This window comes from Embiotoca jacksoni, unplaced genomic scaffold (assembly GCF_022577435.1).
Source record: "Embiotoca jacksoni isolate LCO1_2020_lvr unplaced genomic scaffold, fEmbJac1.0.p SCAF_35, whole genome shotgun sequence".
Lineage (NCBI taxonomy): Eukaryota > Metazoa > Chordata > Actinopteri > Embiotocidae > Embiotoca > Embiotoca jacksoni.
The window spans coordinates 3,365,229-3,378,067 of NW_027185387.1; the positions used below are offsets into that span (position 1 = coordinate 3,365,229).

General features: G+C 43.0%; 1 protein-coding gene across 1 annotated transcript in view; it reads right to left on the reverse strand.

The window, feature by feature from the left end:
• Window positions 1-12,839, reverse strand: part of neo1a (neogenin 1a) — a 152,709-nt gene that overhangs the window by 95,993 nt on the left and 43,877 nt on the right. Inside the window, exon 2 of the mRNA XM_069165600.1 lies at window positions 3,004-3,327. Within this exon, the coding sequence (XP_069021701.1) occupies window positions 3,004-3,327 (324 nt within the window). The remainder of the gene's footprint in view (window positions 1-3,003; window positions 3,328-12,839) is intronic.

Here is a 12,839-nt window from a genome sequence, read left to right on the forward strand (position 1 = left end):
TCTCTCCAGATTGTGTTACTGTGGTCTCCTCCGACTCGCTGAAAAATAAATAAATAGGGAACAGGAGCGTGTAAGGTAAAGAGGTGAGGCTGAACACGGCAGCGCCGTGGTGACGGTGTGTGGTGATGTGTGGAAGTGGAGGCGTTTCCTCGAGAGGAATGAACGGCACGTCTCCGAGCAATCAATCCCAGATATTACCCCGGTATTCGTCAGATATGTCCGCTGCCACACCAGCCATCCGTGACTCACTCCGTCATTACATCCGAGAGGGTCACGCCCACTCCGCCCCTGCCTGCACCGTCGTTCCCGGGTCTGATGGCGGCCTAATGGCCTGCTCTCGCTACACTGCAATTAACCTTTTTATTGGCCACCTGCCAGCCAGCTGGAGATACCTCACGGTGTGTGTGTGCGTGTGTGTGTGTGTGTGTGTGTGTGTGTGTGTGTGTGTGTGTGTGTGTGTGTGTGTGCGTGTATGTGTATGTTTGTGTGTGTGTGTGTGTGTATGTGTATGTTTGTGTGTGTGTGTGTGTGTGTGCGTGTGCGTGTGACTATAACCATAAAGGCAACGGTTTAATGTGCTCAACACTCGCGTGTATATGCATATACACAACGGTTGAAGCTTTTAAATTTATGAATTTCCATGTGAAAAGTGAGTCAATGGAAGTGTGCATGTGTGTGCATGTGTGTGCATGTGTGTGCATGTGTGTGCATGTGCTCGTGTGCTCGTGTGTGTGTCCCATTACAGCTGACAGATTTCACCTGCTCCCCTCTTCAAATAGAAATTGATTGAATCTAACATCCCATCATGGTTGACCCAGGCAGATCCCACTGGCTGCGATGCTGTCTGATAGCAGAGAACATCTCGGAACAGGAACTAAACAAGTCCCCTCTGCATTATATGTCGATGCAGAGGGGAGATATTATTTGTGCTCTAGACCGAGCACATATCCTCCATTCTATTGCTGCTGGAGTAGCACTTGGTATGGCAGCTGTAGCGATAAAACAAGTAAATATAACATCTCCGAAATCTAACTACATGGTCTGAGAAATGTTAAAAATCTGTATCTTGAATTGTAATCTCCTCGTTAGGTCTTTGAATGCTGGACTTCAAATATATCAGGTTTCCTCACAGCTGGACCACTAATGTCTAAGATATTACTGTTAAAGGTACCCTGTGGAGTTTTTGACCTCTGGTAACAAGTGGGTCCCCATTTTGTTCTCGTGCAAGCACACAAGAACACACATTTGCACACATTTAGTATTCCACGGGTCAACAGGTGGTGGCAATGCACCAAGAAAGGCCATAAAGTACCAGCAAACGCAAGGAAGAAGAAGACTGTATGCTCGTAAACACGGATATAAAACCATAGACTGCAAATAAAAATGGAAAAAAATGCCTCTGAGTCTAAAATGTGAAGTAAATGTTGAAGTGCAATACCACTGAGGGCTGGTTAAAAAGAAAACCTCTGGCTCCAATAGAAACCCATTCAACCTCTCTCACGAAATATAAAGTCGGTAATTATTTTTCCACAACCCGATATGGTGTTATTAACTAAATTGACTCCGTCTAATCAGTGTTTTGGTGGTCATTCTGAAAATAATAACAATCAATTAGATATGGGACCTCAAAGAGCAGTATAAATAATAGGGGCGTGCCTAGTTTGATTGACATGCCCAGATTGCAGTCAGGCTCACCGTACAGGTAGGCCGGTATAGTGTCCTCGGGTTCTCGGTCAGATTCAACCTCTCACTCCGAACTAGCTACTCTAAACACTCACAGTCACTTCTGACTCCCAAAAACAAAGATGGCGACGGCCAAAATGGCAAACTCCAAGCTTCAAAATCGCATTTCACGAAACAGCGGGTGACGTCACGGTATACTGATGCTTGATGTTAAACAATGCAAGACAAACTTGACGAGGAAGTGCGTTCATCACATTTGTTAAACCTCCAGGAAATACACACGATCCAATGTAAATATAATTCTTGTTTGTTTCCAAAAAAATCTCCACAGGGTACCCTGAAGTACACGAGAGCACCGCAACATTACTGTACACTTTTTAAGCTTTTGTCTCGACGAGTAGCACCTGAGAGATTTGGAGGCACATGCAGTTAGACAAGTGAATTCTTTGAAAAGATTCTCCTTCATCATGCAATCTTTCCTGCGCTAACATTTCTGCTTCATTACCTTGTAATTCAAAAGCCTGTGAAAAGAAACTGAATGGCAGTCAAACAGTAACTTCGCACAGCCACTCAGCGTCTGAGAGGCTTATTCTGTACTATTCTATTGTCAACAAGAGGCCCCTCTCGAGCGTCTTAAAATCTGGCAGAGCTCGGCTGAGCAGAAAGCGCACAGTAAATGCATTCTGTGGCTCCTCCAGCTGCAAATTGAATTTCGGGGCACGACTTGACTCAAAACACCTAATAATCCCACGTCACTTGCTGTTCCCAAGCTGAACAAGGTCACACTGTAGGACTTCTTTTACAAGCATTTATCCAGTAGGAAATGCTTTCAGACTCCAGCAAGGTGAAGGAATTTATAGAAGAGAAATCAAATGGCTGCGCAACTGAAGGACAAGACACACAATAAGGACAAACAACCAAAGCCAAATCTTTTCATATGTACAGATTTTATGTGGGTGCGCATTTACAGCAGAGCTGTGAGGAAGCACAGATTGATTTTGAAGGAATGAGAAGATGCAACAAAGACTGACAGGTGTTTGGTGTCTTTGGTATCTAATCTGTACATTCTGTACAGCAGTATCTTACATAACACTTTTGTTTCTCACCTAAAATGATGATCTTCTTTTGCATCCATATTCCGTAATAGTGGCTCATCAGGCCCGACGAAGGTAAAAGATGGTGTGACATAAACCTAATCGACTCACTTATCAATCAGCCTTGTGCTGTTTATATTGTTTAGGTCCTTGAGAGGTGTAAACATTTGTAGTAGTTACAGAGTCTCGTCCCGTAATCTCAGGATGAATTTTGAATTGCACCTACCTGCAACGGAGAGGCGCGCCGTGCGGCTGGAAATGGATCCCAGGTTGTCGATGGTGGCGACACACTGGTAGGTGCCCTCGTCGGGCTTATTGTGCTTCTGGTGGACCACATGGGTGAAGAACAGCGAGCCGTCGGGAAGTATGTGTCGCCTCTCGTCCGAAACCAGGCTCATGAAAGTGCCGTCTTTCTTCCACTCGATGCGTGCCGGCGTGGCTCCGTCGCTGTGCGCCGAGCAGTTGAGCAGTGCGGAGTTGCCCCGAGTGGCCAGCGTGTCCTGCGGCTCCACTGTGAACCAGAAGGGGCTGAAGGGGAGCGCTGCTGAACCTGGAGAGCAACAAGGGGGGAGAAGAGGGGATCTGAGCTGGTTGTTCTACATACGCAGTATGTCGATAGGACTACTCTAAACAGTAATGACGGAGAAATCAAATGAAATTCTTGTTCATGTCTAACAACTGATCCGTTCCATGGTTACTGCAGCTGATGCCCATGTTGTCATTATTGATTTTATTGTGATTCTTTTCATCTGATGAGCTTCAACATGCCCTAAGCACCGAGCCAAGTTATTGTAGCTACTCTTAACAGATCAGTAGAAAACACTTTTAAACATAGTTGCATTTATGCTGCAGCAGAGGCGGCTGTAAAATATTGACAATCACTGTGGAGTTCATGGTACTACAAGCTGCCTCTTCAGTTCAACCACACAACGTGACTGCAAGTCCAATTTCCAAGAGATCATTGACTTCAATGACATATTTCAATGCTCACTCTTAAAATGAAAGGACACTGCAGGAGTCCAAGTGCCCCGATGAAATGTTCCTGAAGCAAAAACATCTTTTTGTTCATTCTATCTCTTCAGCCAATGTGCATCGGCCAATCCAAGAGACTGCAAGAGGCTTTTTATTATGAAACCACAGGCCCGCTGGGGCTGGGCAAGAGGAACTGACAAATTTAACCCGGTCTAGTCTCCCTGGCAAGTTAATATCACGTCTTGCTTGATCATAAATACAGAGTACAGTGAAGGAGTAAACACTTTGGAACGTGGTTTCCATTTCCTTTCCTCTAGCATACACTGGAACATCGCACTGACATGGATAGTGCCAACGTCAGTAAGTGCAATGGCTTTGCATTTGTTCTCATCCATTATTCGAGCTCTCCCACTATAACCGTCACACAGTGGTATTGTTTAGATAAATAACACCCATTACCAGATCTGCAGGGATGGGGTAGAGCTAAAAAATAATAATAATTAAGGGGGTATGAAGGTATTTAAATAATGCAACGAATGGAGTGAAATAAGTGGCTGAGTGTTAAATGCAGTTTAAAATATGCCTGCTCTCTTCTAAGGAAATGGCATGTCTCCGAGGAAGAGAGGGAAAGCAGAGATAGGAGAGGAAAACAGAAAATGAGAGTGAAAAGTGAGAGCGCGAGAGAGATGCCGTGTCAATAGTTCAGCTATTTAACTACGAGGAGGTAATTTCTCTACCTTGTGTCTCTAAGTCCCTAATGTGAGATCCAAAGAGAGAAGCAATGTAATGCATGGTCCATTACGATGGCAATATGGCTGCATGTCCTCAGTGCACTTAGTTCTCTTGAAAGCACAAACAATTACAGCAAAACACTGCAGAAAGTGACTGAATTGAGTAGAAATTTTCCACTTTCACATCAGGCAATAGATGCAAGACAACATGGCATTCAAACTAAGCTGTGCAATCATCTCGACACGGATTTACTGATGGAGAAAAGAACCGAGAAAAGAAAAAGTGCCCTCATTCTGCCCTAATGGCCAATCTGCCTGAATTCAGACCCGATTGTTCAGATCAGTCGCATCACTAAAACAATTAGGAAACATCTCTCTTTTGTCCGATGCCACCTAACTTATATCCGTCTAAAGCTGCTTTAGTTTCATTTCACTGCCAATAATGTGCAGCTACAGACTGAATGCAAGTAAAGCAAACATTTCAGGATACCAAACTTTATTAGATCTCCTGATGCAAAGACAGCACTACCGCTCAAAACATTTTTTTTTAAATCCCTTTAGGGAGCAGAAGTGGATGAAAAATGTACACGAACAAACAGCAGTAAGGAATCAAATATACCACTTCCAAAGCTAGACCGACACATTTCCAACTGCAAGTCTTAGCAGGAAGTGAGTGGCTTTAAATTAGACTGAAGTAAGCAGCTGATTTCAGGAAATTAATAAATTCAGAGCAGCCCTGTGTACATATTGGGTAGGATGTGACAAGGCCAGCAAATGTATTTTACTGATGGTGTACATGACAGATGGAGGGAGACTAGAGTGGAGTGGGGAGGGGTTGGGGGGGGGTGTATTTGTCACTCCTGCAGACCAGAGGCACCATGGCATGCTTAATCATCTCTGCTTTACACTGCTCGAGCAGTGGGTGTGTGGGTCGGGCAGAGCTTCCAGGGCCCGGGCTTGGCTCTTTTCCAGTCACAAGACCATCTTCAGCCGCTGTCTATCTGTGGAGAAAACTGAATGGGCTTGAAGGTGTCCTGCGGCATCCTATCAGAGCCAAAACAGCCGCCTTCAGCAGCTTTTTATTTCAATCGTACAAACAGTAGGGGAGGGCTTAGCTTCGGCACCGCTGTCGGACAAAATGGCGAACCATCTGCTTTCAGTTGCAGACGCAACATTCACTGTCAGCGGCGCAGGGCAGGGGAATAAGACTGAACTGGAAACATCCACATTATCTTCGCTTGGATTCATTCCCCCCCGCCCCCCCCGCACACAAAAAACCTCTATTAATACCACCGATACCAGTCAAACTACAGACATGTAAACACATGAACACGCACACACCAGCAGACAACATGGCAAAGCAATGATGCCACCGGCAGTGCCCAAAGTCCGAACTCCAGTAAGACGGGATGGAGGGATGAAGTAATCAATGTTGGACCCATTCTGTGCAGACTAAAATACTTTGATGAAAATGGACATCAGCTGTGAAAGAAATTGTCTTTGTATTGAACATTGTTGACCACAATTTGTATATTTCCTATGTGCCTCTAAAATTGTGACTGAAGTGAAAAGTTGTCCCCAAGATTGTGATGAATTAATTATATTTAAAAGTTTAGGCCAGTATCCTAAATTCTACTTTAAGCCATCATTTTATTCTATTAGTTGTCTCAACACACTTCCTCACACAGCACTGCTTTTCCAACTACATATATTTGTGAGCCTGTTATGATGTAGGGCAGAAAGCGTACATTCCTGCACCTGCAGCGATTTAAGTTTTCAGTTTATGTATTAACGTATGCATTATACATATAGAAAGACATTTCCGAGCTAAATAAAAGCGTAAATAGTTAGAATTGTCTCCTGCTTTCTGTCACATGCAGATGGTATTCGAGACACTTACAGAGGATTGCACATTTTTCTTTGTAACAGCAATGCAATGCTTTTTATTTCCTCCAGTTAGCACACGTTGATGATAACAGCGACTTTATGCACTAAGTAGGCTCCTGTTATTTATAAGTTCCTTCAAAACTTTATAAATGCCCCAATTTTCTAGACAGTAGAGGCAAATTTGTCTAAAATGCCCTACACTGTCTTCACATAATAGATTAGGCAAAGAACATAATGCGGGTTGCAAAGTGTAGACAGATCATCTCCTCTGAGGCGACTAAAAATAGCTGTATCAAGAAATACATTTTGTTTTTCTTTCAAACTGCCTCATTATCTTTAGGAAAATGAGGCAAAATGTATGACAGCACAAACCAAAATTTCACCAGTTTATTGGGCCCTTTAGGAATAATGACAAATTCCTAATATCAGTACAGGCTTGTGAACTTTAAAACATAAGTGATTTCACCAAGATGAGAAGAAGCCGGAAAACGATGTCTGTGGTGACTATTAAAAGGTTAACCACCAGAAACGGTCTTTCCTGTAAAAAGAGTGAGGAAGATAAGCAGGCGGGTGAAATGAGCCGCATAAGGTCAACATCTCAGGCGGATGCGAGGATCTTTATCTGCAGCAACTAAAACCAAACTCATTACAAAAGGCTACAACACGACTACCAAAGACTGAAGTCAAGCTTTAACTTTTACGTCAAAGCAAAGGAAAAGTTTTCTTTTGGCAAGTAGCAACTTTGAGGGTTGTAGGCGTGGAAGACATGTCTAATGAACGCCAACAGAACGAGCTCCGTTTCTATTGAAGCATTCTGAAGTTGTTCATTGACAGAGAATTCAACAGAGCTCGTGTCGCCAGAGATCAAAGTGCAGGGAAGCTATCTAACCAAACCGCGCTGAGACAATATAATGAAAAGGAGATGAGGTGAACTTTACAAGAACAGAGAGCTCTGTCTTCTGTATACTAACTTTTTTTTTTTTTTTTTTTAATCTTGTAGTGTATTCACTAAACATATGCATAGGTTGAAGGGTGTATTTTTTTGTATATATATATTTTTGTTACTAAAAGTACCTGAATGAATTAAGTTTTCCCTCAACTATTTCTTACATTTGCAATGCAGAACACGCACATCTTCACGCCAGAATGTATAAGTACTGAACCACGGCAGGCTTTTAACAATGCAGCCGTAGAGCTTTAAGAAAGAGAGGGGTGTCAGAAACTACATTACAGCGTGAGAAGTCTAATCTATTGAGGCCCACCAGTGTGGGAGCCCCCATTCGTGTTTAGAAAAATAGGAAACTCCACACTGGCCAACCAGTGAGAATGAAGGAGCAAGGGGCTAGAAAATGAGGTTGTCTGCTTGATAAGTATGGGCTGTTACCTCTGTCCCAAATCCACTTTTCTCAGCAGTCATAAACGCTTTGGAAGCCCGGCTTAAGGTGGTGCCCCGATTGGCTGCCTCTCCCTCACTCCGAGATGAGAGAGACAGACCGGAGACATGTGGACCGAGTGCTGACTTTCCCATCAGTGTTAAAAGCAGGTTTTCAAGACACTACAGAGTTGACCGTCAAGTGGAGGTGTGTGTAAACTAAAGTAATGGAGGCTACAATTTCAAGATCTCTTTACTTGAGGGTTTGAAACACCGAGAAGAGAAGAAAAAAAAAAAAAAAAGGAGTCGAGTTCGTAACGGCCAGTGAACTCACTTCTGTGACACGCATTCAATGACATGGATCAATTTCTGTTTCTGCACCAACCCGGATACAGTTTACAACTCCGGCCGTAGATCACAAAGCCAGCCTCTCAACTTTAGGTGTAATCCCAGTAAAGGCAGTAAAGAGCAGTGGGTGAGGGTCTGCACTCGACACAAAGACCCCCTTTTCTCCTCTATTGCAGCCTTGGCTCAGCAGGAAGCCTCCTCCCTCATTGACCCGCCGTCTGAAAGCAGCCATATTGACTACCCTCCTTATTGAGCCGCTCTTGAGACAGAGCAGACCACTCTCAAAAACCAGTCCCATTTATAACAACAGAGGCCCTTGTGTGGCTCGCACTTATGGGGACAAGGAAATCCTGGACGTCGTGAAAAGTAAACACATTTGATGGGGTTGGTAAACCCTAGAAAATTTGATTTGTAGAGGTTAAAGATGAATATAGATTCTTCTTGCTATCATAATACACTAATAATACACTGTTTGCCCTGTTTAATGTGTCACTGGAACGCTAAGCTGCTCATAAGGAAACAAGGAGCCGAGAGTACAAAATCATTAGCGGCGCATCAAGGATGAATGGAGGCCTTCGACGCCGGTAAAGATAGCAGCAGCGGGAAGGCACTTTGTAATAAACCCGAGCGCTTCATTCACCGATCTCCTGCCTCTCCGCTATTTCCATCTCTCCACTGTTTGTCCTTCCACCCTCAGCGTCAGGGTTGCTTTAATGACACTAATGGAAATGGTTGTCTCTGCTTCCCCCACCCCCCACTTCATCTTTATACCTCGATTCTGTGTCTGTTTTTTCCTGCACAATCTTTCATCATTCTCACTCCCTTCGAAAGTCACTCTGTCACCAAGAAGCCCCTCTGGGAAATAACAACGATCTCGAGACCAAGCGTGGAGGGACGAGGTGTCTTTAAAAGAAACTGCAGCTAAACTTGATATATATTGGAGATGTCTACTTAGGGAAAATGGAAAATGTGTCCTTTTTCTAATCAAAGGACAAGTACAGAGGTCCCCTCAAGGATTCCGTTAGCGAGTGGCTGCAAAGTGGAGGCAGTTTGCTTACTTCTTTCATTTTCTCCAATTTGACATTTGGGCACTTGACTTGAATTAAAGAATTTGTGGAAATGTGGAGACACAATATTTCATTAGAAGGTAGCAGAAAAGAAAATGAGGAGCAGATTCATTAAGATGGATGAGTGCTCTCACTGAGGGACATTTATTGCTTCAAATGACAATGCTGCTGTTCACACATCTGAGAAAACACAAAATCCCAACCTGAAAGGATACAAAAAAAAAACCCAACAACAACAAAGAGTCACATTGACAAACTAAAGTGAAGGAGGAGTTAAATCACACTGGAATGGATCCGTGTTTCTGGTTTGTAACACAACTATGTCAGAGTTCGTGTGGCTACTTGAGTACTCTACAACGCCTGACATGCCAGAGGGAGGTAGCTTTGATCAGGGACACCGCAACCCGCAGATTCTGGTATTCTCAGCGTTCTCCGCAGCAGTTGATGAAACGAGGGGTTGAGGCCAAGCCATAGAGGGATGAACAAAATGATTGGGTCGTCCAGTGCACGCTGGCTGTCCTGCGCTGGCACCGGCTCAACTGGCAGATTAAAAAAAAAAAAAAAAAAAAAGAGGAGAGGAGAGGATACAATTTTTTTCAGCGCACAGTTCTCCGTCATCCTGTGTTCTCGCTGCCGTTGTAAAAACTCCGGAGGCTCCGAGACAACATGACGGGGCCCCGCCACTGCAACAACATCAGCTTCGGTTGCGCAGCAAACTGCCAAAAAATGTTGTTCCAAAACAAACGTCAGTCTTTTTGTAATCAGATAAAGAAACAGATCCTGCTCAAATGATCCGCCAGTTAATAGGATTACAAAATGCTTTGAGTGCAAGACTCCGGCAAAACATCAAATTTAAACAGCCATATCCAATGTGCGCACACTGTCAGAGAGGATTTTCATTCTGCTCGTATGTTGTGCCTGCACTTTGTACACTGTTTAGCGACGGTGTCAGGCAGTGGCATAACGGTAATTAAGGAGTAACTAATCCCTCGTTCCCAAAAGCCACACACACACACACACACACTGACCCCTACTTCCTGTTGTGTAGTGAGAGGCTCAAGCTCAATCCAAAGACCACCCTGGAGACTTTCTCTCTTGGCAGCACGCAGTCAAAGATCCACTTAAAACCACCTCCAAAACAAAGTCATAAAAATCCACACTTCGGGGTTTTTTTTAGGTTTTTTTTTTTTTTAGACTGACTGGCATTAGTCATTGTTTTATGGATTATATGGACTTCGTGATTATATGTAAAAAATCGTCAGTTTAAAACATCTTCAAAACAAGTGTTTGTTGAATCCTTTAATGAGAACAGAACTCTAATTGTATTTGCCTGAACTTCTAAAGAACCCACGGCGTCAAATCAAATCTAGCCAAAGCTTATTATTGTGTGTTTTCAGAGGGTCAAAAACCATGACGGACACATTTTGAAGGATTGTTTGGCTTAAATAAATATAAATAAATGCCTTTTTTTTCTTTCTTTTTTTAATGCCAAAGCAAGCAGTTCAACAAGCTTGAATGGGTAGACAAATGGTTTGCCTGAAAAGTAGGGAAAGAGCCCTCAAATGATGAGTGATTCACGCTTTGCACTCATTAGCGTAGCATTAATATTTCATCAATGCTCGTAACAATTACATCTGGAACCTGTGTTTCAGAAATAGGCATATTTGTATTCCTGTGTCACGCCTGTGTATACAAAATTGAATAGTCAAAACTGCATTTTTAATGATGAAATTAGCAGCCTTACAAATACATAACTGCATCAAACTTTATTCGAGGGACATCTAGTTATCAAATTAAACATCCCACAGCGTAGAGAGCATCAGGAACACTTAAAGTAAATAAATAAAATTGGTAATTAAATAAACCAAAGGCCACCAAAATGTTTTTGACCAATTAAAAGTCATTAAAGACAGAAAGATATAGTTTTGAACATGAACACATGGGTCCAGCAAAACAGGGGAAACCAAATGGAATGAAAAACAGAGCGTCCAACAGATGAGTGTGTGATGGGGGGGTGGGGGGGGGGGAGACATATTGTATTGGAGGGACTGGGTAGACGGGGAAACCTCTCACCTCATCTGGTTGTGATAATTAACCAGCACTGATTGAGGCTCAAATTCCCCCTCTTATCGGCCTCCCCGCGGGCCCAAGATGAAGGATTGGCCCACTGAGACGATGGCAACACAGACGGGCATACTGTGAGAGCCGGTTTAGAGATAGCGCGAGTGAACGGTGCGAGAGGACGTCAAAAACACCGCCTCACGCTGAATAATTGGAAAGAAAAATAGCAAGAAACAGCATGTTTCTTGGGTTAGACGGATACCAACAGAGCAGTCGGACCAGAGGTTAACACCATCACTTAATGTCAGGATTTCAGAATTGGGCTAACCTTTTCTGGCTGTTGAAGAAAGTCCGTTAAAATGCAGATGCCATTATCTGCTGTTTTTAAGTAAAATGCTCTTTAAAGTGAACTCTCAAAGCAAAATAACAGGTGCCGAGACAAACCGCACGCTTAAAAATACCACCAGAAATAAGCATGCAGTACTATTTAGTTTGAACTTTTGGGTTGTAGCCACAAAAGATGAAGGTCAGAGGGAATACTTGTCACTTTTTGACCCACAAGACACTAATGCATCATTCAAATAAACCTGAAAGTAACTTGTAATTTGAAACTCTAACAAGGTACTGCAGCGTGAGAGATTTGGATGAGATATTATCATACGATAATAAAGTTTTAATAGAGTTTTTAAAAAATGGCTAGATTTGTTCTAGATTGTGGACTTTGAGGAGTTTTTTTTGGTCCGCTCTGCCATGTGGAGATGAGTTACCTGATAAGATTTTAAAATCTTGGTCGGCAGACTGAGCAGAGTTCCTCTTTTCTCCATGAACAACAGATGAGATAGTCATCGACGACAGGAAAGGAACATTCATCTTGCCACCCACTAGCTCCACCCGGTCTCCACGAACCCTGATCCTAAAGAAAATCGTGTGGCTGTAACGAGATATCCTATAGATTTTTTAATGAAACACAATATTGCGTTATCTTGCCCCTGTTTTTTTGAGGGGGGCTATCAACCTCACTCACACAAACATACACACACACACACACACACACACACACACACACAGAGGAAAGAAAATCAATATAACCCTGTATGCCTTGCACAGTCAAACACCCAGCAATTTATCAGCATTGGATTTCAAAGTCTGGGTCTTTGCCTATTTTGCCCTTGACTGCTGTCATTTTTGTGTTTTCTTTTTTTTTTTATGAAAAGAGAAAGGAATTAAAAAAAAAAGAAAAAAAAAGGGTTGCTTACAGTACTATTTCCCACACAGACTTCTAACAGCTAACTACAGCCTTTGTTATAAAAGGGCCAGAGATAAAAGTGCAGTGAACATTGGACAAGTCTGCTAGAGGTCACATGCAGCAATTCACTTGATCACAGACTTTGGTTCTGGCTCCTTTGAGCGGTCAAGTGTGGCCAATCTGCCTCTGATAAGCCTGATGCCAATTACCAGCCCCCCGACACGAAAACATTTCAAAACTATCTCAATTGCTCCCCTTGTTTAGATAAACATCAGCATGCAAATTCTTCTAATTACAAGAGAGCTGAGTCACAGTGCCCCATTTCCAAATTCCCAGAGAACAATTACAAACCATTACACTGGCCCAATTATTGCCATA